The sequence below is a fragment of the Syngnathus floridae genome, chromosome 19, assembly GCF_059516105.1.
Source record: "Syngnathus floridae isolate MCC-2025c chromosome 19, RoL_Sflo_1.0, whole genome shotgun sequence".
In the NCBI taxonomy this organism is placed as follows: Eukaryota; Metazoa; Chordata; class Actinopteri; order Syngnathiformes; family Syngnathidae; genus Syngnathus; species Syngnathus floridae.
This window is the reverse complement of record NC_142431.1, coordinates 3,681,200-3,705,559: the sequence shown is the minus strand read 5'-3', so window position 1 is coordinate 3,705,559 and position 24,360 is coordinate 3,681,200. Positions and strand designations below refer to the sequence as shown.

Here is a 24,360-nt window from a genome sequence, read left to right as displayed (position 1 = left end):
GTTTTCTGTCCTTATTGCGCGCGACCGCCCAATCGGGCACGAGCACGAATAATAATAATAATAATAATAATAATAATATTTTTAATAAGAAGAAGAAGAAGAAGAAGAAAAAGAAGAAGAAGTAGAAAAAGAGGAAGAGGAACAAGAACAAGATGAACAATACTAATACTAATAATATTATTAATAATAATAAAATCTTAAAAACGGACTACCTATCGTTAAATAACAGGTAAAGAGTATTACACTTAACTCAATGAGCATTTATTTAGAAAATTAAATTAACCTACCCGTTTATTTAAATAAAATATTTTTTAAATCAATTGTACAGTTATAGAACATGAAATAAAGCACTTCAATGTGTCAATTAATTACACTATTCCCTTTAAAAATGACCACAAACATAATTAAAATAAATTGATTTGGCTGATATTCCTACTTACAAATTGTATTGACACACATGCATCAGTGTATAGTGCTGGTGCAGCTGCAGCGTCAGGCCCACTTGCACAACATTTGTCATCATTAGAGCCATGGACGCCTGCACAGTGCACACACACCAGTGGTTTGCTTTGCAGGGCCCCCTCGGTGTGCGACATGCTCTGGCTGCCAGTCTGTGTACGCAAAGCACAGTCACGGTTACTATGGGGACATGTAAACCATGCACAGGAGAAGTGGGAAGACGGAGGAGAGTTATAGGTAGATGGATGTTGAAGCCATGGAAAGAAGCCGGGAGAAGTAACATATCGTGTTTAGATGTTGGATTTATTACCTCCTTCCTGAAATGTTGGTGAGTTCAATCACAAAGTGTGGTCATGTGTATGTGAGAGAGTGCATAGCAACAAAATACACTTAACACATGGGTGTGCGTGAGAGCAAGGTTTACAACATCAAGCAGGGGTTGGAATTTTCCATTTTAAACAAAGGGAAAGTGTTCGACATGGGACAATGGCTTAAAAACAAAACACAAGAACAGCAGAGGTACAATGAGTGTTTTAGCTTATCACTGTTGTGTCTGCAGATGAACAAGAAGATGCCGCACGCAGCGAGATCCTCTGCAAGTCCTGCGAGAATGCAAACCAAGATGAGCGCCTGGACACCCCTGAACCACTCGCTGTCCAACAGCAAGGTCAGAATAGTTCTCGTGGCAATGCTTTTAACACCAACACGCTAATTGGTTGACCTTGAGGCTGCACGTATGCTCAAAATTGCATCTGACCTTTTGCATACACCCAAAAATATGTACACTAATGATTCTCTTTAGCAGACAGAATTTTCTTAAGTGGTTTGGTGATGTATGTGACAGTTTTTGGTGCATGTCTGAAGGTTTTTGGTGAGTTATTGGTTTCTTAGAAAGAGTCAGGGATGTTTTTTTTTTTGTCCAGGGAGAGGTTATTATATGAGAAAGTTCTTTTTTTTAGGTTATGATTTAGAGGTTTATGTCATTTTTTTTTTATTCATGCACTGTAAGAAGTTTTTGGGTGTGATACTTTTTTGGGGAATGCCTAACTGTAAATCTCTCATATCCATCCATTTTCTGAACTGCTTTTCCTCACATGAATTTGCTTAAAATTAACGACTGATAAAACAGCAACTGAAACAAAAACACAAAATAAAAACTCATTTTGTTTAACATGAAGCCATCTTTGTCACTGTCTCTTTCAGGTTTTTGAGGAGAGACGAAGCCTTCTGGGAAAATGGGTACGATAAAAGCGTTGTGTGCATTGCGCTTCACGCTCTGCTGGCTGTCTTTCTTCTTTTTATTTGATGGCTTTTCATGTGCTCATCAGTTTGAAAGGTGGTCTGACAAGCAAAGGAGGTTGGTGCTGCACGATTTCATCAAAGGCTGCTCTAAAGAGCAGCTTCGCTTTATCGACCTCTCCGTGAGTCGACAGCTTCCCCCACAGGCCGCTGACTTCACGTGCATGCTCCCGAGAGCACTCTGTCTCTATATCTTCTCCTTTTTGGACCCACGTAGCCTCTGTCGATGTGCACGGGTAGGACAGAAACAACACAGAGTAATAAACACACAACTATGCAATGCCTGACGATGTTTGGCTCGTTCCTGTGAGGACAGGTGAGCTGGCATTGGAAAAGCATCGTGGATCTGGACCAGCTGTGGATGCCCAAGTGTCTGAAATTTGGCTGGTTCCTCAGTTTCTCACCTACAGTGTTTGAGCAAGGTGTGTGGAAGAGACACTACATCAACACTGTGAAAGAAATGCTCAATGCACCAATCAAAAGGTCCCAGCAGCAGGCAGCCGTTCAAGATGTTGCAAGAATCAGTAGTAGACATGAGGACGTGTCACAAGGGATCTCCCTAAGTGAGGAGCTTGAAGAATCCACCAAGCCGTATGTTGCAGCAACGTTCAGCAGATTAAAAAATGACAAGCATCCACCTGTGCTTCCACCTTGGAGAGACTCGGACAGACGTCCCAAAGACATCATCCGCTTTAACTACCTGGACAACTTGGACCCTGTCGCACAAGCCAGCGCAATGTAAGGCAACAAGTAGCAGAATTAGTTATTTCTACATGTATGTTTTCAACTTTTTTTTTCTGATCGCATGTCAATCTGTTTCTCCAGGCAGATGAAGAGCAGAGCAACCACTGGTAGCAGTAAAATAGAGAAGCCGGACGACAGGAGACAGAAAATGATCTCCGAAGCCACTTACAAACTACGTAAAGCTAAATCACTGGTAATTCACGTTTCATTTATCACTGCAACAATAAACCCAGTGACCGTGATGCTTGTAATTTTGAAGATCCTCCACCAGCAGACTTCATGCATTATGGAGCATGAATGTTAACAATGACAAGCTCACAGATGGAGGTGATGCAAATTATGCTTAGGATTTAAGAGAAAGTGAAACAGAGGACAATGCAGAATGAAAGATTTAGTTTTGGGTAAAATGAACTTTACCTGTCACCTCCTCTAGATGTTCCTCGCTTCAAACAGCAGACCCCACCAGGCTCTTCTTCCGCCTCCTCTGGGTCCTTCTTTGGCTACTCCGACCCAATTTCGGCCCCACTGGGCATCTCACACTCATAACTACCCTGCGACCAACGAGGCGGCAGAATTCATGTTGCGACAGGCCAAGTGGAATGCTGGGAAGCGTCCTGGTCCAGTGAGGACAGCGGTACCCAGGCTAAGCATGGAAGCGCTCAGGGCATCCCTGCGGTCCAACAGGAGCATTCCCAGTAAGTGTCAACTCCATCTCTCCTCTGGGCTGGATATAATGAAAGCACATAGAGTTAGAAACAATGAAAAATCCCTGAAAGCCCATAAAATCATGCTTGGATGGGTTTGGTAACAAATATCTTTGGGATGAACTATAACAGAGATGAGGCATCTTGTCTTTGTGAAGTTCCTGGTGTCCCAATACTTTTGTCTAATATATAATTATAACTTTGGAGAGCCTGAGTCTAACACTTGGGCAATCTTTAGTTTAAAAAAAAAAGTCCTTATATGATTATTCAATTAATCAAATATGATGTTTATTAAATGATTAATTGTACCTGCAACCGAATTTGACCTTTCATTTGACCTTTCATTTGTCTTAATTGAGTTCACAATGTTAGAAACGTCACTCATAATTCCTTCTTCCAGGTGCTCGGCTGTTTGACATGCCACCCTGGACTCTCCCTGTATCACTCACACAATATGTGGACTGATACACATCGCCACCTGCAGGGAAACAAGGGAAGCACAACTAGATTTACAGGCGTAGGTGCTACACTAAGGTTGGTGTTGAAATCATTTGAATGTTTGAACTAACAATAAAGGAATCAGTCATATTTCTCAATATATTTCTCATATTTTGAGTAAGAAATGTACCACCTTTATTATCCAATTCACACAACCCTTTCAGCAACACAATACAAAGCCGAAGCAATTTGTATAATAAGCAATCTTGCATTCAACATGAGAGTTTTGTGTACGTCTCATGATCATGACAGCAAAGGTGAAAGTTGTCATTACACAGCTGAACACAAAAGTATGGCTCATGTGTGCACATACATATTAAATACCACAAGACAGTGACCAAAATGAACAAGACATATTTGAAATGAACGGTGATTGAATCGGAATCGAATCAGAAACAGATCGAGTGTAGCTTCGGTCAAAAGTAATTCCTATTTACGGATGTTTCATTATACATGCTCTTTAAGGCTTAAAGTGGAAGTCAAAAATGTTCACTTCATGGTCTGATTGTCTGCTCTGGTTTGAGGAGCTCCCTGATGCAACGTTAGCAGAAATCAGATGGATTAGCGATAAAATAATTCTTGATAACCAAGCTGATTCAGAGTCACTACATGACATTTGACACAGCAGATCCATTTTAAGACAAGTCGAACGAGTACAGTAGCTCAAAATGTTTTTAAGGCAATTAAAAACACAGTTAGGGGATGGGAGCAGAATAAAAATTCATTTAAAAAAAAATCTTGGTAATAATTTACAAATACAGTAATTCACTCCCCTCAAAGTGAAACAAGTCATAAAAAATTCTTTCAAAACTGGCAACTGATCAGTATATTAACACAAGTGAAATAAGAACATGAATAAAAGAGGGGGTTGTTTTTAGTTTAAAATACAACACATATAATTTAAATAAGATTTTTGGCCTTACTTTTTACACAAACGAACCGAATCAGTGAAAGCAAAACATGCAAATTGACTGTGTGGCATCATCTAAGCAGTCAGTCCCTCGCGTGCCTCCACAGCTAAACATGTTCTTGATTGATCTCATTCCATGCACAGATTGATTGGATAGCAAGTCACCATTTTTGTGTGCATATATGGAAGCATGTAAAATAAAATTGGAGCATTTTAAGAGGAAACCTCCATTCTACAAGGCAGAAATGCAAAACACTTTCAGCTGTTAATAATCGAAGCGGGAAATCTTGTTGTGCGCCTTTAACTTGGAGAGAATGACGATGCAAAGTGTTACCAGCTCTTTGAAATCATGTAAACATATACATCTTATTTGAGGTCAGAGCATTGATCCTCTTCAGTTTTATGCCATTAAAATTTTTTGAAATTACTGGAGCATCGTCCGGATGTTTTTTGGAGTGGACTCGTCATTCAGGTGTTTTGTGGTGAATCTGAAGATAAGAAAAATATGACACACACGATTTATTCAATCGAAATGTCACCAACTTTGTGAAATGTGTGATTTATTTAAAAGGAGAATTGTTGCCATGGTAACCTGGAAGTACCTTTAGCATGCTTGAGTACCACATTCAATTAGTTTTCCCCGACAAACTTGAATAGTGACATGTGACCTACTTGAGAGCATTCAGCAAGCCTTCGACGTTGTCTGCAGGCTGGTCCTTCAGCACTTTTATGCAGCCTTTCATCTGGTGAGACAATAATCATGGGAGAACTGCATCACAATCCAGCGAGATGTGAAGAGCGTGGTTACGTTTGCGGGACTCACGTCGATCTTGGAGGACTTGTTGAAGGCACCGTTGGGGTGAACGTGGTCATAGAGAATGATGACGCCGACCATGACCCTCATGCAGAATAGGAGAGTGTCCTCGCTGCTGAAACGACTTGAATATTCCCTGTAGACAGGAGATGACATCTTGAAAAGTGGTGGAAACATGAACAAGTCTTTAAATAATGGAGGAGAATACTTTCACATATGAACTTACGGCGTCTCCAACATGACTTTACAGACGCTGGCCATGGTGCTCAGACAGTCCGTCGTGTTTTCCAGTGGAAGAGTTTTGTTCTACAATATGACAAAATATCGGTTATAGACATAACTTGCAACCCAGGAATTATTAAAATGAAGCTAGTTTACTTCTAGGGCTGTCACTCACTGAATGTTTTTAGAATTGATTATTCCATTAATTAATCGAATAATCAGATAAAATTTTAATTGCATTCAATTTCTATTTGCATTGAATTATTTGCCATTATTTAGTGATTAAAAAACAAGCTAAGCAAAAAAAAGACTGAAAGCTGAATAATTAGTTTTGAGATCCCGAAATCAGAAGAGGCAATTGATAAAATTGTCTCTAACGGATTACTTGATTTTTCAAAACATGTAGCGATTAATTTGATAACCGGTTTGTTGTCGAGTAATCGATTATTTTTGACACCTCTACTCACCTCAGTCACAAAATTTGTGGTTGCGTTGCTGAGTGTTTTTAGCATGGGCGTGGCCTCAGCGTAAAACAGAGACATCCTATTGGCCATCTCGTTATTAACTTCATTTTCAATATCCAGCTGTAGAGTCACAATCAAAGAAAACATTTAGTCTGTTATGTGGTTTCTTCTAATTTCCAGTATATTGGGAAGAACTTACATTCATGTTGTTTATCCGGTTTCGACTGATGGTTCTTCTGTAGTAGCTGAAGTCATTCTGGATGGCGGGAATTCTCATCTGAAGTAAAAACAAACACTCGAGTCAAGACAAAACCATACATCACGATGTGAGATCGTCTCGTAGGGCACCTTGAGCTCATCAAAGCGTAAAGTGAAATGGAGGATTTCCGCAAATTGTTTGGCTAAGGCTTGTTCCTTTTCCAGGTGCTGAGTGGGCGTGCAGGGTGGACATGTCAGGGACTCCAACAAACTCTTTAGAGCCTCCTCTGTGCACAAATACAAAAATCACAACTGCTGATTTCTACTGAACTACTAAAATGTCATCACGGTGATACATACCTAGTCTCAAAGAGAAACAGTAGAACTTCTTGAGTTTGATAACAAGAGGGCACACGGAGTTCCAGGCACGCTCCTGGAGCATGAAGTCACTTGGGTTTTGAATTGCCTGAGGAGAAAACACAAAAGATGATCTATTAGAGAAGAATGGTAATTAACACAAAGTTATTTCTCTTTATAATCCTTTAGATCATCAATACGGAGTTCAAATGTGTGTGTGACAATTGGATGACTCGCTACACAAGGTCAGGACGGGTGCAAAAAAAAAAAATATTTGAACATGGTCCAAGTTGGGATTTCTGAAAACCGCTGTCCTCACATCTCTGATCTCCTGACCGGCTCCTTTGTACGCCTGTAGACCTGCCAGGATGCTTTCCGAGTCCTGAAGGACGGCGTTCACCTGGTTCCAGACTTCACACTCTGCTTCTGTGGGTTGCGCATCTAACAATGAAAAATACACAAAGTAAACACTCGCATCCGGTTAATTACTTCACGATGTAACCAAAGTGGCGGCTGGTGAGTATACAAATCCCGTAAACGCGACTTCAGGGAATATTTTCCCAAAGTGTGAGCAAGCATACTGTAAGTTTTAACAGAGATACTTTGCCATTTTAAATCTTGAACTGTCATGACCACAGACAGCCAAACTAGCTGCTGTAAATATAGAGCATCACTGACATTTATACTGTCCTGTCTGTTTTATATTTGAAAACCTTACCCATTATCCCATCATTTCCCCTTTACCGGGTAAACAAAAATACCACAGTGGAGACATTCTGTAATTCTGGCGGGGTTGGAAAATAAAGCCTGTGTCACTACACATTACAGAGTGCAATTAAATTGTTAAGTCAAATTGCATTTAACTCTCCCGAGACCCTCATGAGGATAATGGATCGGAAGATGAATGAATAAATGCAAATTAGCAAGTTTTAGCTGGCACATGCTGAGATAGCTGACTACTTTTTTTTTTGGGCTATTCAATGTTTTACATAATAATAATAAGAAAAAAATAATAATAACACAACATCCTATCAATAGATTAGAGAAATATTTTATTTCCCAAATGAGTAGAGCGCACATGCACCAGAGAGTAAAAGCAGACTGCTAAGGTCAAGGGTCAACTCCATTTCTAGTCAATTTATTATTAAGTGATTAGATTTTGGAAAGCTTTATGAAATGAATTATTAATTAAATTAAAGGCTGCTTTTAAAACAGCATTGGTCGAAAGAGAATAGTCGGATAATTGAATACGCTTGACCCTTGAGCTCTTGCGTTTAAAGAGAGGTGAATTAGGAAAAAATGACTTTGGCCTTGCAGAAAGACAGGCTGTGCTCACTTTCAAAGTCAAGGAAAAAGTTTGGCCCCTGTTCAAGCTCGGTGCAAGTGAGCACTTTTAACAGATTCCCCATTTGGCTTCTGCAAAAGAGAGAGAAAAAAAGAACAGACACACAGGAAGAGGAAGAAAAGGGAAAAGTGTAAGTGATGTTAAAAAGTTTTTGAACAGCGCGAAACAGCGGATTGGAGCTCAGAGTCAAGTTTCACGTCTGTGCGGAAAGAAAGCCTGAAGGGAAACCCGCAAAGAAAAAGGGGAAAATCTCCTCTTTCCATCTTATCGCTGTTTTTCCCCAACTCCTCTGCCAGACTTACTTTCAAAGTCCAGGAAAAAGTGCGGATAGTTCTCTATTTCCCTTGTAAGGACTTTTAGCAGGTTACCCATTCCAGCAAACCTGATGGGCAAAATAGTGGTCAAGCACATAAACAAACCAATACAGACAGTACATGATTTTTTTTTTTTATGATTTACCAACAACATCAATCACGAGATTCGGTTGGTACAACACGACCACAAAATACAATGGTGCCTCAAAATTGTTTCAGCCTCAACTCTTTTTCTTTGGCGTTTTAGGACCTGACTTTCATTAACCTCACCTCTTTTGTTATTATATTTGATGGTTTTCATATGTATTTTTTTTCCAGGGGAAAGAAAGAAATGCTACAGTGTAATATTTACGAAACCACAAAGAGCAGTGTTTCAGAAAGCAAGTTAACTTGTGTATGAGATGAGCTATAAAAATAAACCTTGCCTTATAAACATGCCTACTAATATGATTATAAATAAATCAAATCAGCTTTTTTTCCTCAAAAATATACAATAAAAATTGCTTTCCAATTATCCTCAGAAATAGTTTTGTTTGTTTTTGACTATACTATATAAAATATATCTTGCTACTAAAAATCCCAGCTAAACTTAGCTCCTACCTGACATAATATAACAAAAAAAGTATATAACAACGATTAAGATTTACCATGTAAACATACGTCATTGACACAATTTACTATGTTTTACTCGTAAGAATTTTGAATTAATCATAAGGGAGGTGGGGGGGGATGCTCTACTCCAATAAATAAAAAAAATGCTATGAGCAACAATATTCTCTGTACTATGCATCAGTTGTCAATTCTGGGCTGCAAGGATCCGAAACAAGTCTCTTTGGATTTGTGCCATTTTAAACAAATGGCACTTTCACTACGATATTTTACGAGAAACAAACGTCCAGTAAGTAGGAAGCAATTTGAAGGGACTGCATGAGGCCACATTTACAGGAAAGGAGGACACGTCATCTAAAACGTCACATGGATAAAAATAGGAACAGCATCACTGAGTTTTAACAGCATTCCACACGGGGCATTCACAATGAGCGGGTTGAGTCGTAATCAAAATGCCAATTGCGCAACTAGAATAGAATTAAATGGAGACACAGTCGATCAAAGTAGGATGAAACTGCACATTTAGCAGCTTCGAGAGAGAGAGAGTGAGTCTTTCTTCACCACCACAAAGATGCAACTCGCCAGAATCAAATGATAGTGTGAAGTAACAACAAAAGGCACACTGTGCTTACAGTTTGCACATGATGATCACACTGCATTTCTCTATCCAGCCTCCAAGCAAGCCACGGCTTAAAGTCAAGCCTGCTATTCATTCCTCAAGCTGAGCTCAGTCACATAGACATAACAACTGCATTCTTCACACTGTTTCTACAGATACAGCTTTTATTGCTGGACAGTCTTGGATTTGATCATGATGCAAATGTCTGGTATAAAGACAATACGCGGTTATACCAGAAGGGGGCAGTGCTGATTCAATTTTTAGATTCTTAGGGGGGGTGATGAAATGGCGTCAAGGTGGCCTTCTTCCAACTGCTGTCAAGAGCTTGCAGCTACATCATGTACTTCCCTTCATTATGAGTCAGGCACTATTAGAACTGCCCTCAGGTGCAAACGGGTCTTTCCCTACTTCTGGTTAAGCTGGCGGGCTGTCAAACAAACCACAAAAATTTGATAAGGAAAAAAAAAACACTTTTGCCAAGTATAGTTTTGAACACCTTTCATAAGATATCAAAAGAAGTTTTCCGCTGTTCCCATTATGTCATTTCCCAAACATCGTAATTAAACTTAACAGGCCCCTGGGAACAAAAAGAATGTCAATTTAAGTTTGTGCATTGAGAGAGGAATTTCAGTGGTTCTAGAGAATGATTTAAATGTTAAAAGTAAAACAGCAGTTCCAATACTGTATGTTTGAAACAATTAAAACTCAAGCTCACTACATACTCGGGTCATAGAAACAAAAAACCAAAATAAAATCAATTACTTCCCATTGCCTTTGCTTTAGAAAATCTGAATTGCATTGGGTGCGTTTGAATAGTGAAACAAATAAAAATAAAGGCGTGTCAAGCTATAATTGCTTTTTGTGCTATTGAGCTTTATCAAAAGAATATGTGATTAAAGGTCAGTGTGGATTGTTGATTTCAGCACTTGTACATTTACTGTGAGTTGATAATCAACTAAAGAAAGGCAGAAGCGCCACGATGAAATAGCAGTTCTGTATACGTATGTCATAAATATTCATTTAGGCTGAGGTTGTGTAAAACTGTTGGATTTGGACAATTCTAAATTAAAAAATGGCTCTTAACGATGACACGATTATTAATTTGATAATTACTTGATACATTTTGGCAGCTCAAGTAGATTTTGATACAGGTTGCCTAAAATGTTCTGATCAGGAACCAAGACAAAAAAGTAATGATAACGCAAATTAATTAATATCTCTATCACGACTCTTTTGCAACTCTGTTATGTCATTTCAAGTTACCCACTCCGCAGAATAAAATGGAATTCAATTGCTCCTAACTGCATTATGAATATCACACGATGGAGATATTTAATGTGATCATTCCTGATGATGTTTCTCAACACAGAATCCGATTCGGAACAAGTGTTGCAACCTCGACTGAACTTCACCATGCTGCTAGAAATGGAACCTGACAGGTCAGTCACTTTCCGTCACAGGTCTGTGTGTTGTGCTGAGGATAAGTTCCAAGCGGGCATACGCAAATGAAGGATGAAAAGCTTTTCCAACAATGACTTTGGAACAGTCATCCAGAGGAAACTAAAAATATGAACATGATTGTGATTTAAAGACAAAGTTGCCGATTTCTAGATTCATTTTCAGTCCATTTTGCGGCACTGAATCTTGAATTGAGCTGTATATTTTTACCTTCTCCGGTGCAGGACCTCAGGTTGCTATCAATATCATCCGCGTTGTTCTTCTCTGAAACGAGAGGAAAAACAAGTGGGTCGAAATCAATGCGGTCTGAGGGAAGACGATACTGGAACGAAAACCAAAATCATACAATATCTGTAGCTGCTGCCCATAGCTAACTGCGCCGGTGGCTACGCTATCAACTTTCCACATTAACACACTTCCGCTTTTTCTCCTGACTCATGCAAGCATTCAGACAACACACACACTGAATTATTCAAAACTGAAATTGACTCCATTGTATCTAAAATAGAGCTGATTAAGCCTCTGTCTGCTTCATCTCCACTGGGGTATCAAATATCAAAGGTCGGGCTTCTAATGGTCACGGGGATGAAACACAACCCCTCAGGGTTGAGAACAAAAAAAAACCAAGATGAATAGTCATGCTCAGCTAAAAATCATTTGCTTCAAATTCAAAGGTAGAGAGTAGATCCTTGCCATATGTCACAGGAAATAGTTCTGTTCCTACCCCCGTGGCTCTTTGGTCAAGAACAAGTGGAAAAGAGGTGGGATGCTGCAGTCAGATGGAAGAACGGCCACACACACATTCACATAGCATCATTGCCAAAATGCCGAGTGGAGGCCTGGCTGGAGCAATGAAGGCAGCAGACGCTCCACCATCACACATTTGACTCCTTAAAGCATGTCCTATTTTCCACTCATCTCCATCCATCTGGAAACAGACTCTTCTTCCGATTTCTATCCGGCTTACTTTCTTTTCCTCTTTTCGCTTCTCTGCTATTTCATTCACAGAGACTGTCAGAAAATAAAACAAAATAATGCATTTGAGCAGAAATTAAGAACGGCTAGTATGTGAAATATGTACGTATTTGTAAATATGATAGACTGGCTTAGTCACAGTATGGCAAGTAAGAAGGGACTCGATACAAGATTGATGAAATTCGATGTCAGTATAGGGAAGGATCCAATATTTAAATACTGGAGAGCTGACAGTTTGAAAAAGAAAAAAAAAATCATATTTGCATGCGATTATCCTATACTGAAGTCAAATTAGCGCATTAGCTTAATTGTATTTTGGAAACAGCAGTCACAGAGCGTGACAGCTGTTGTGTTTGCAGATGTTCAGCATGGAAATCAATTATTTACATGATCGAGCACCAAATCCAGCGAAGGAACTTGCATATTTGGCATAGCTTCAGGTCACGCAAGGGGATCTTTTGTGCACAAGTCACTGCCAGTTCGAGAGTATGTGAGACAACAACCCCCCTCCTACTGCAGCAAGAAAACCAAACATTAGCGTCAGCATGACATGGATGTGTGGGGTGATGTTTGGGGACCCATGTGGCTCATTATGAGTTGTATTCTTCACTCGCAAGGGGTCACAAAAGGGTCAGATGAGTAGAGGTTCAATCAGCCGGAAGGCTGTTGTGCTCCCATGAGGAAATGTGGAAGCATGAGCACGTGCTTGGATGTGACAACTGTAACGAGTCATTTGTGCAATTCTGCATGGCAACAGTTGATGATTGGCTGATAGATTGTTTATAGCTCAGGGGGTTTTAAACGGGTTAGCGACAACAAGCGAGGATATTCATGTTTATCGTTCGAATTGCATTTTTTTTTTTTTAAATCCCTGACTTGTTTTTATTTACTGGCAAGGGAAATGGGCCTTCAAATTGGGTTAGGGGAGCAGAGTCTCTCTTGGGTTCCCTGGACTGGAGCAAATGTGACAGTGTAGTGTGTTGGGGGTTGAGCGCCGGCTGCCATGAGGTTGCTAGCATTTTGCCCTAATATGGGCACGGGTTGGGTGGGTGGAGGGTGCGCTCGAAGTGAGAGAGCGAGAAGGGGAAACCTGCCTTGCAACAACACAATGGCAGCTTTACTTCACTCTGCTGTATCACGGACAACGTTATCATTTCCTCTTGCAATCCGTTTCGCACACCACAACGAGATTCAACTGTTTTGCTCTAATAGCGGTTTAACATACTCCGGTGGTCTTTTAAATACAACCAACACAGCTTTTTATTTACGTTTTCCTGCACACATTGGTCATTATATAACCACACACTTGAGTCAGTGACAAGAGAATCAGGCCTGATGCGTAATCTTAAACCTAGTCATTAAAAACTCATTTGAGCCGCTCACGGACCCCGACTATGGTGAGGAGATGAAGAGGGGCAATTGAAAAGGAAAATGACGCAATTAGAATAGGTGTTTGCTAAAATACTGTGTCTTGATTACAAAAAATAATTGTTTTGAAATAAAAATGTTAAGCTATTTACTTATATTAAATAAGGATGGTAGAAAATATGTTTTTTAGGCTCCGACCGATATAGAGGCGGATTCTGATATTTGGAAGAAAAAATATTCTTTATAGCTCACTGAGGGACTTGCTAGTGTTGGCGAACGAAGCAAATGTTTTTCATCAGGGTTTGTTCAAGGTTGCAATAGATTTCAAATACATTCGCTCAGTGATATATATTTTTTTTTTATAATAAACTAAAAGGCTTCTTTTCAAAACATGACATTGAACTTTTTGACAAATCATTTTTCTCTACCCATTTTTTGTGTGATCCTGCTTTGCACTGCTTATAAACATCTCAGCGAGGCTTTTGTGAGTACTGTATTGTGTCACGAGGAGAAAGCGAGCATGGAGACCCTGGCGAGACACGTTACAAAGAACAATAGGGAGAGGGAAAATAACCCTGGGCAAAAGGCAAGAGGGAAAGTCAAGGAGGGTGGTTTGGTATTTGAAGAGGAGGAGGCAGAGTGGCTGTCTGACCACTTGCAACCATTGCAGCGTAAAAATTCCTCCAACTCTTCTGCTCAATGCCACTTCTGTTCTACCAAGCCATGCATGTCAACAGGACTGCAGATACAAAGGCAACCATGTCCGTGCCTGACTGGGGCGTGTGTGAAGCCGAAGTATGCTAGTGTGGATATGAGAACATGAAGCAACTGTCCTCTGCTGGGTGGAGGTCAGTGAAGTTACCAAGTCGGTAAGAAATAAAGGCTGAGGTCACACTTGTTGGTCCGGACTACAAAAAAAAAGAGATCGACACATTTGACCTGGTTCACTTAGCGTTCACACTGGCATTCATATATGGGCTATCACTAATGTTTTTTTTTTTTTTTTAGAATCGATGATCTATTGATTATTCTATCGATTAATCGAAAAATTTGATCAAATTAGATTTTACTTTACAAAATATTTTTTCCCATTTATTAGTGTTTATTTGGTATTGTTTAGTAATAAAAACAACTAAATAACACACAAGGATTGAGAATTTATGTTACAATCTGAGATGACGGTATAAACATTTCAACTAAAGTGGTTTCAGTCCCTTTGCTTAGTCCGCACCCGGGTGAAGATGATCATCAGAATCATCACCATCAGAATCATCAAAAGCTTGTTTTAATTGAACTAAACCTGTGGATACAGTTTTTCTTAGTTCTGGAATGTTTTTATTACGAGAGTAAGCAGAGAACCATTATTTACACACAGCCGTCATTATTATTGTTGTTCACACACAGAAAAGAACCTTTGGGGACTTTTCAATAAAAACAGGCAATACCAGGGCAGACTCGTGGGCGTTGCCTCTCAAAACAAACTTGTTTATGGCTTCTGGAAAATGGTGGTTATGATAAGAAGATCATTTTAACTAACACGACTCCATAAAATGAATGTGGATCTAGTTAAGAGTAGAACTGGACTCATACAAGTTTAAGCCTTTGTCTTTCCTGATTTTGCTTTAATTAAGACTCGAATCAATTAGCAAAATTTTCAGTATTTGTCACAATATTCTTGTGAAGAAGTGGAAACAATTAAGCTAGTTAAGTGGGTACGATTGAAGTGTGTGACTTGTAGGTAAGTCCCACAACTGAAGTCAGCAGCTTCCTGTGCTGTGGCATCCTCGGAGTTTTGTTTCTGATCAGCTTACAACCCGATTATGAGTCTAATTGTTGAACTAATAAGTTCAATGTCCAAAACTAAACTCAGATTACAAAAAAATCAACACGCCAAAATTGCTGCAGCTGAAAGCACCTGTTTAAAACTGTAAATATTAATTTGGGAACAAACTACAACATGCAAAACAGTCCTGTCACTCAATTTTGTATTCCAGTCATACTTCTCATTTCAATTTCTTCTGTAGCCGGTTTATACAACTAACTAGTAAAATCGTATCTCCTGTCCAGTCACGGGAAGCACACCGGCAAGTAAGTGAACATAAAACCACCACGTGGACTTCACCTGTACACCAAGGAGAGCATAAAGAAGGTTGAAAAGACTCACAGACAGCAGTTGTCTCGCTTGACAAGAAGGTGAATAAAAGTGAAACATGAGCAGGAAGTGTGCAGGGTCATGAGGTAGCGCGGTTGCGCACAGCATGGTAAAGACAAGTACAGACACTTTGGGGTAGAAGAGGAACTTGCGGCAGCGGAGTCAGTTTGATTGTCATGGTCACATTGCGACATATGTGTATGCTTTTACTATACACAAGTCATTTCCTCAGAGGAGAATGGAAACAGGAGGTGACTGAGGACCGCCAACAATGAGTAATAACAAACATGGGGGAATAGCAGCAATAGAAAAAACAATAACATTAGTCGTAATGAACTGTCAGGATTGTGTGTTTAAGAGTTCAAACGTTAAGTCATTAAGATAAGCTTCACGTCAACCTCGTATTTATCAACCCAAAATTCTCTGACTGAACAAGGTTGGTGGTTGGTTATGGCAAGTTAGTTTTATGATTCACACCTGTTTTAACTGGCAGAAAAAGTCCAACACGACATTGTTTAACTAAACACAAAGAACTACAGTACATTACATATTATCAAATTATTTTTCCCCCCATAAAAATAATACAATGTGACCTTGTCATTAGTAACTAAAAAACTGAGAAATTGCTTAGCAACCTTATTCAATGAGAAAAAAAGTGAAATCTAAACCAAGCCTCAATTTAATCAAACTGATCAGAATAGACTTACTATACAAATAGTCATAAATGTGCCAATAAATGAAATGTGGGCTCTTTGTGTACATTTTCGACTGAAATGCTATGCTGTATAACTCATGCTTTTTATGGTTCTCCTTTTACAAGCTTGACACCCTTTTGTTGGTGAGAGAGCATACAGCAACAGCTGCAACCCAAAGCTAATGTGTGTGTGCACAAGTTTGTTTTCTTTCACCAATTTAAATGTGTCTCTAATTGCAGTATTTAAGGAATGTTGCTCAAATGTGGGTGGACAATAACTACTGTGGATGGACCTCGTGTTTCGTGGAACCTTGTGTGTTTTAAGATTTTCTTCATAGCGGGAACAAAGACAGGAGACCTAGCGGGACTTAAATTATCACCATGACAACCATCTGGCCTAAATGACAATGACCTTTTCTGAGTTGTTGAAAAGTTTTATGGACATCCTGTGTACCATCAGATTGGTAGACTTTTTGTTTTTTCGATTTCAGTTTTTTGAGTCCTAGTTCGGTCGTGTCACATCTAAGTGTGTACTTGAGATCGAAACAAACAAAAAAAAAACCAGGATATCGCAACTTCACACATTTTCAAAGAAGTGAAAATTGTGTCACATGGTTTAAGAGGATCCACTTAAAGGTCTTTTTTTCGAATGTATACAAATACTTCTGCCCACGCATCAATCGTGAAATCACACAAACCAGTAAATCTTTATCTGGACATTTCTGAAAAAGCACCAACGATTCATCAGTCCAGAAAATATTAATTCAGCTGCTAGTGCTGCCTCCATGGAGGAATATAGAATCCATGCTGTCTTGAAGATTTATCGCTTCCTCTTAGTCATCATGGTAACGAAATCTGTACTCACCATTGGCCCTGCAGTATGAGACAAGATGAGGGCTATTGCATTTGCACAAGGCAAACTGGCCGATTTCAGCAATCCAGCAAACAGGGTGTGTTAAGTTTACTAGCATTTATTTTGATGCTACAGCCATTAAGATTTCTGGGAACTGTTTTGAATTGCGTGTGTGTGGAGGAGGTGGAGGGGGGGGGGGCACAATGTCTCCTTTAATAAGAGCTGAGCCATAGTGAAAATAATGCAGCATGAATGTAGTAAAACATGTGCTTTTCACCAATATCCCAGGGGGTAGACTTGAGAGCAGCCCACGTCATGAGAGACAGCTGCTGCAGTCATATATCTCCACCAACAAGCACACTAGATGCTTCCCACTGACTTTTGACTACTTTGAGCCCTTTTCACTGCAGAGCAACAAGTCATCTTGCACGTTCAAACCAATTCTGGCATCCTCTTGGGATGTTCTCAATATAAGGTTAGTTGGCAAGAGCATTGAGAAATTGCTCGTAAATATTCCAAACATGTAGGATTAACCGAACATCATTTGAGAGAAACCTAAAAACAAATGCACATGTATCTGGACTTGAGATGCTACTTATCAGCTAAGTTTCCAGGCTATCCAGTTAACCAAGAGTGATAAGTAGACCGATAATACAACGCAGGGGGTCAAAGTGCACAAGAAGAACTTTAATAATCCGTGCAGCAATGCACGTTTGAATCATTGCAGATCTTGAGGAGGCTAATGGCAGCTAGCGGGTTAGCCTCCCCGGCATCTCTTCCCATGTGAGCTCATTTGACAGTGAGGGAATTGACGGGGTACACATAATTTAGCAAGTCACCGGCGCTTTCAAGCACAGCCATCCAAACGGGGGGGAAAGTCGCGTAAAAGGTGGGAAAATACTCACCGATCTTTGGGAGTAGTTCTTGCAGGTGATAAATGAAAAAGTGTGTGAGTAGCCCTTTGCGGCGACCTTGGTAACTCGGTCTGTCCAGCATTGAGTCACAGCAAAGACCCCGCCCTCTGCCTACAGAAAAACACACACAAAAAAAAACGGTCCACCACTTAAACACCGCCTATTCACGTTTTGATTGGTCCATATTAGGGACAGTGCAAAATTCGCCAATTAAATTCCACTCTAGTACAAGTGGAGGATTCTCCCTCACACACACACATGCACAAATATATAACTTTAATTGACTTTTTTTTTCATTCACGCAACAAAAAATCTGGTATGCAGATGACTAAGCCCCCCCCCCCCCCTCCCCTTTCCACATGTTACAGCACTGAACGTGTTTGAACATTGTGTTTGCATACTTTGCCCTCAGGGGTGGAAAAGGATGGAGACCTTTTTCCTCTTTATTGAAAGGGAGACATGAAGGGGAAAAAATACTTTTTAATGGCTTGTTTACAAATGGTCTGTGGCGTGGCTGCCCACTCTCCCAGTGTGAAAGCAAACAGCATCATAAATCATTTTTCAAAATGGGTCTCACTCTGAGAGCAAGCCGTTCTTTACTTCTCTTTATCCAAAACAGTGGGGCTTTACAAAATAACCACTTCCACAGTGAAGATGAGGGGGGCGGGGGCTAATTGTATTTAATGACATGTCTATGTGCCACACATGCAGTATATATAATTATGCCCGCCAAACCTCACTTGTGGCAAAGCTCCAGTTGCCGTGAGAATGAAAACCGGACTACACAATGTATGGGGATATGAGCTGGATCACTTGCATGAGACAAGGCCACCTAAAAAGGGTTTGATTTCCACATGACAAAACATAGAGTGTGCAAAGTGTGTATACATTTTAATACTTGGGATATTTTGACAAAAGCATGTCATACATATGAGCACACATGGTAACGATTGTAAAATGTGGAAAAAATACACTATAATAATTATGTATGTATGTATGTATGTATGTATGTATGTATGTATGTATGTATGTATGTATGTATGTATGTGTGTATGTATGTATGTATGTATGTATATATGTATTTTTAACTACTGATATTATGTTTCATTTTAGAAGATGGATGGATGGATGGATGGATGGATGGATGGATGGATGGATGGATGGATGGATGGATGGATGGATGGATGGATGGATGGATGGATGGATGGATGGATGGATGGATGGATGGATGGATGGATGGATGGATGGATGGATGGATGGATGGATGGATGGATGGATGGATGGATGGATGGATGGATGGATGGATGGATGGATGGAAACAGACATTTCTAAGCCATAATAGAGCGTTGAAAATAAAAGTACCGGTATATATATATTTTTATTATCCAACAGTGACACCTAGTGGTGTATTTTTGTAAATCGGTGTAAAGGCCCAAATGTATCTGACGATTATGGAATTGAAGTGTTGTTTTAAATAATTATTAACATCCAAAATTGGTTTCTGTTACCACAATATAAACATAACTTAACGTAAATCCAGAACAACAACAACATAAGAATTGGTTATTAATGCTGCAGCATCATGAACAGCATTGTCGTTGTAATAATAATTGAGCTCCTTTTAAATAAACGACTATTATCACACTAAACAGACCAATGGACAGTAAACTCAGGACACTTTGAAAAAAACATCTATATTATGTGCACTACCAAAACGCGTCACGTTCCCAATGCCAACAAAGTCAGCTTTCACTGATAGTGTTGAATTAACACATGTGAGCCTTAAGGTGGCAGTAGTGCACCTCAGTGCTTTATCATAACCTGCTTCACTGGGTTTGACTGAATATAAAGACAATAAAATTGTCCACACACACAAACACACACATATTCAGACACGCCTTGACAGTAACCAGCCTTTCTCAGATCTAACAGGCTCGGCAGACTTTTGAGCAGTTGTTGGATCTTGGTGGACGGTTTCATCTAATTATCTTGGTCATAACCTCTGCTTTGTCTCGACCTGTCCACCATTTTTCTGCCTTCTGTAGCGTTTGTCTTTGCAGTTCATTCAACTCTTTTCACTCATCTGCTGCTGCATGACCATAATTTGATACCTTGAGCAATATATTGGCATATTTTTACCTGGTAATTTTGGATTATCCAGGTGAATGGTGTATGATGCTGTCATCAGTTGCAATATCTATGTATGCAGTATCTGTATTTAACACCAATCTGTGTAAAGGCATGTATTGAAAGGGCGGAGCTAGAGGGGGGCTGCCGAGGCACTGCCCCTCCCCAGAATGCCAGATCAGATAAATGACTTTTGGGTATTTTCAGATTTTTCCTGGAAATTTTCCCCACAAAGAGAACATTTGGTGAATGATCATCAGCGTTCCCCCCCAAAAATTTTAGGTTGGTAAAAATTTGGGGGTTGTGTGAACGAACCTCTTGCAACCATGGAAACCTTCAAGCAAAAATAATCTTAGCTTTGCCAGTGATGTATTGGGATAGGGGAACAAGGAAAATACCACATGAGGATCAAGGCAAAGGAAGGGCAGATTATCAAAAGAAAAATGTGTGCAATGATTCAAGTTAATGAATCACAGTAGCACAAAAAGTCAGCATGTTCTGTCCCCGAATGGAAAATGGTTAAAAAATGAACATCATAAAATATTAAGACAGGAACATCCATAGATGCAATTATTCTATTTTGTGCACAATTTGAAAGAATATCATCTTTTATATGGGTTTAAAACAAAACAAACACCCTGTCGTAATCAGATGAAACAATGCTTATGCCAGAACTGCTTGGCAAAAATGAGATGTTCTTATGTTAATGTCATGCATCCCCTTAAGCGAATCGTTATGCATATTAGAACAGTACTGCATCACACTGTTAAATAAAAAAAATGGAGATCCAGCCATCCATCTGGAAATACAAAGACGCTTGGTAGATTTAACAAAGTTATGGCATATCATTATTCAGGTCACACAAACTCTTATTAAATATGGATATTTATTCATGGAGTCATCGCTATAGTTGGAAGTGTTGCAATTCTGAGTAACAAATTTTAGTGTGGGGGGGTGGAAACACTTAGTGATTCATAATTATGGTGAACCATATTCATGTTGGCTGAGTTGCTTAAGAAGAACTTAAATAAGTAGATCAATCCAATTATGAAATAGTCCGATTCTTGATTTTTCCACTTTGATTTGAAGTGTAAAATATGATTCTAGTCATTAATTAGTTAATAATTTTGGGTTCTTACATGTTATGTTCACAACCAATTAGAGTACAGTATCAATATATATATATTTTAACTGCATTCAATTCATAAATGTATTCCAAATGTTTTTTTTGGGGTGTTTTGTTGAGCACTTGAACAGCTTGAGTTTTTCTTCCCTTACCAACTGACTTGTCTTGCTGTCTCCTTCAGTTGCTCTTGGCTTTTTATTTAATTTGGTGGTGTTGGCCCCCGGGGAGGCAGTCACTCCCTCAGAATGTTTGAGCAGACAGAAACTGCGTAAAAGGAAAAAGAGGTTGTAAAATAAAAGAATACAATGTACACGTAAGTGTCATTAAAAAATATTGGAATAAGGAATTTCAAGTTGAACTCACATAATAAATAATAATTAATTAAAAAATATATATTTACACAATTCTGGTTTGAGGGTGACGACATTTGGAAATACATACGTAACAATTAAAATAATAACAGAAACATAAAAAATACAGTAGCTGTGAGATCCTAACGCTACTGCTTTGTAGCGATGACCACCCCCATTTGCCTTTTCATCCGAGCATGCTTGCATGCTGATTAGCCATTTGTGGGTGGAAAATGTCAAACTTGTGACAGGAGGCCCTGACAACAGCTCGCTCTCGCATAACAATCTTTCAAAACCAATAATGTTCTAAGAGCAGCAATCTCCTAGTGCCAAGAGGAGATGCTGCCCACTCTCTGAGATGTGCTCTTCATTAACACTAAGAAGATAGCAGAGGAGAAAGTAACAGCCAACTTCATCTACTAAATAATGTATCAGTCCTGAAATATACATGAAATATTTCACTCTGCATTTTGAATTATGTAATGCAGTCCCTGCTGGATCAATCAGGGCTGGGAATGAAGTCTTCTTGCGTAACACTCAGGAACAGAAAAAAAAAAAAACATACTAGCCGACAATTAATTTCTTAAACAAACAGCAAAACGGAGACGACAATTACCTTGATGGATGAAGTAATGAGTTCTCTGTGTGTGTTATTTATGTCTTTCAGCAACACACAAAGCACTCATCAAAATAAAAGTGATCAGCAGGAGGTCGTCACGGAATGACACGCAATCAGACGCTGTTTGATTTTCTTTGCTCTTAATAATTGATTGCAGTTCATGTGGAGAGCTCAAAAATTTGTATCGCGACAAACACATTAAGATTATTAAGATGACTTGATTTTCATGCTTCATGAGTCCTGTCTGTCTTCCAATCAGCAAGCAGTGGTGGTTCTACACTGAATTTCCCCCTGGGTGAGACTATATCCGATCTTGAGGATTCAACCCACCATCTTCAAGTTGGTACTTATTCTCACGGGTTGACTTAGTGTAATAGGGCTGCTGTTAGATTTAGTATCCCAAATCGGCAACACTTTTTGAGAACACCCCCAAGAAGACATAAAAGGTAAATGCTGCCATGAACGGTGGTAAAAATAAAGTTTAGTGTCTTGCTCAAGGGCATTTTGACATGATGTGCACCCTTGTTTTTGTTTCCATCACATCGCAAAGTTTAGGGGATGAACGCAAAATAATTATAATAAGAAATAAGAAGCTATCTGAGTTGCTAAAGGATGGCATTTTCATTTGACAATGGCCTCAAGCAAACCGCCCCCATGCCATCAAAAAAAAAAAAAATCTACAAAAGCAAGGGCAGCTACAGTGGCTGATCTTTTGTATATTTTCCACTCGCAAAAAAAAAATGATTCTACACGGAAATGTCTTTGCTTGCTCTCAAGGTTAAAAGCAGAAAAATGGCCATGCTAAGGTGCTGCGAGGCATGAATAAAAATGAGGCAGACACGAGTGTAAATAAAGGTCTTGAAAGAAAAGGCAGCTGTGAATTCCAAAAGAGCTTTTCAATGATTTTCACCTGCGATGCTTCTTTCTACAATCAATTTTGCTTTACACGATGATAATGAGTACGCTCAAGGCGTATGTGTGTACCGAAAGCATTTTGTGGTTGCTGGTACTCTCTAGCTATGCTGAGGCAACAATTATATCAAATAAAATAAAATATTTCTGCTCCACATCAGTCTGTGAAGCAATACCGACAATCTCAACATGTGCTTATCTTGTCTGTCAAAGGTGTGGGCAGAAATGGTGGAAACAAGCTCATGGCTAAATGTGACAGTATACAGCTTTTTGGTCCTTACACTTGATGAAGATGAATATCTGCTGCCGTCTAGAGTTTACCCATGACTGATGACTCTGCTTGGCTTTCCAAGCATGAAAAAGTGCTGGCTATCAAATGTCAGCATCCCTCTATGTCTGCGCATAAAATCTTGTTATACCGTGCAAGTTTTATTTTCAACTTATACATTGAGTGATTGGACTTTTTTTCTGGTAGTGAAACCACCAAGGTTGCGAGAACTGATAGAGTGAAATAAGGCTGGTATTGGCAATGATACCGATACCTAACATCGATACTTGCCCATTCTTAATAAAAAGTTACAATTGTGATCAGAAATTTAAATCATCATGAATGTCAATAACATGAAAACATGAAAACTGCTAGTTAGTATATGTTAATAGTAAACGTAGGATACTTGGTTTTGCGAAAATCTTTTGAAATTTATTTATATATAAACATTCTTTTAGGTTAACATTCAGCTCTCCAGTTTTTTATTTGCATATAGCTAAGCAAATTGTTATTCCAGCTTAGCTCCCAATGAGCATTGCTGGTCCCTGAGCTCCTCGCTTCAGACACACTCCTAAGACTTCAATCAATGGCGCTTCCATTTTTAGAAGCAGCCGTTTCCGTTATCAAGACAAAGCAGCTACCACCTGACTAGCAGGCACGTGCAGCACCTACCTCCCCCTCCTCCCCCCCTTCCTGCAAAACCCCCAACACAGGGAAAGCCTGCCAGGGAGAATCCCTTTCCATGAACTGGGATGCTCTAGCCTGACAAGCAGACTGTAAAGGAAAAGAAATGGAGGACTTATTATCCCCCCCTACGCCACATCTTCCCTCCTCCCCCTTTTTCTCAGATTCTCCACTCCACGCATTCTCTCTTGCTCAGTCATGGAGTGTCGTCCTCGCTCACTGATTGGTATGCAGAGCCAGGCCCGCTTTGTTCTGCAGTGTGGATCTGCTGCTGCGTGTCAGGGACTGAGGGGAATCGCACTGC

At 39.6% G+C, this 24,360-nt stretch overlaps 2 protein-coding genes across 6 annotated transcripts; one reads left to right on the top strand and one right to left on the bottom strand.

Moving 5' to 3' along the window:
- Positions 1-138: 138 nt before the first annotated feature.
- fbxo16 (F-box protein 16) lies at positions 139-4,094 on the top strand. Of its 3 annotated transcripts, none has more exons than XM_088362611.1 (8): positions 139-229; positions 1,019-1,126; positions 1,663-1,698; positions 1,788-1,994; positions 2,075-2,496; positions 2,584-2,695; positions 2,936-3,197; positions 3,607-4,094. In XM_088362611.1, the coding sequence occupies exons 2-8, from the start codon at positions 1,019-1,021 to the stop codon at positions 3,669-3,671; spliced, it is 1,212 nt and encodes a 403-aa protein (XP_088218737.1). In that variant the 5' UTR covers positions 139-229; the 3' UTR covers positions 3,672-4,094. The 3 variants fall into 3 exon arrangements, with proteins under 3 accessions (XP_088218737.1, XP_088218738.1, XP_088218736.1); XM_088362612.1 differs by lacking the exon at positions 139-229 and adding an exon at positions 267-706 and having other exon boundaries at positions 997-1,126; XM_088362610.1 differs by lacking the exon at positions 139-229 and adding an exon at positions 651-787.
- fam49a (family with sequence similarity 49 member A) lies at positions 3,805-21,394 on the bottom strand. 3 transcript variants are annotated; one of them, XM_088362613.1, is made up of 13 exons: positions 21,376-21,394; positions 17,962-18,081; positions 11,225-11,278; positions 8,006-8,085; positions 6,989-7,110; positions 6,673-6,778; positions 6,463-6,599; positions 6,314-6,391; positions 6,118-6,234; positions 5,655-5,734; positions 5,438-5,564; positions 5,287-5,357; positions 3,805-5,102 (listed from the first exon to the last, which is right to left on the bottom strand). In XM_088362613.1, the coding sequence occupies exons 4-13, from the start codon at positions 8,076-8,078 to the stop codon at positions 5,039-5,041; spliced, it is 975 nt and encodes a 324-aa protein (XP_088218739.1). In that variant the 5' UTR covers positions 8,079-8,085; positions 11,225-11,278; positions 17,962-18,081; positions 21,376-21,394; the 3' UTR covers positions 3,805-5,038. The 3 variants fall into 3 exon arrangements, with proteins under 3 accessions (XP_088218739.1, XP_088218740.1, XP_088218741.1); XM_088362614.1 differs by lacking the exons at positions 8,006-8,085; positions 21,376-21,394 and adding an exon at positions 8,317-8,396 and having other exon boundaries at positions 17,962-18,087; XM_088362615.1 differs by lacking the exons at positions 8,006-8,085; positions 17,962-18,081; positions 21,376-21,394 and adding exons at positions 8,317-8,396; positions 15,522-15,631.
- Positions 21,395-24,360: the final 2,966 nt, after the last annotated feature.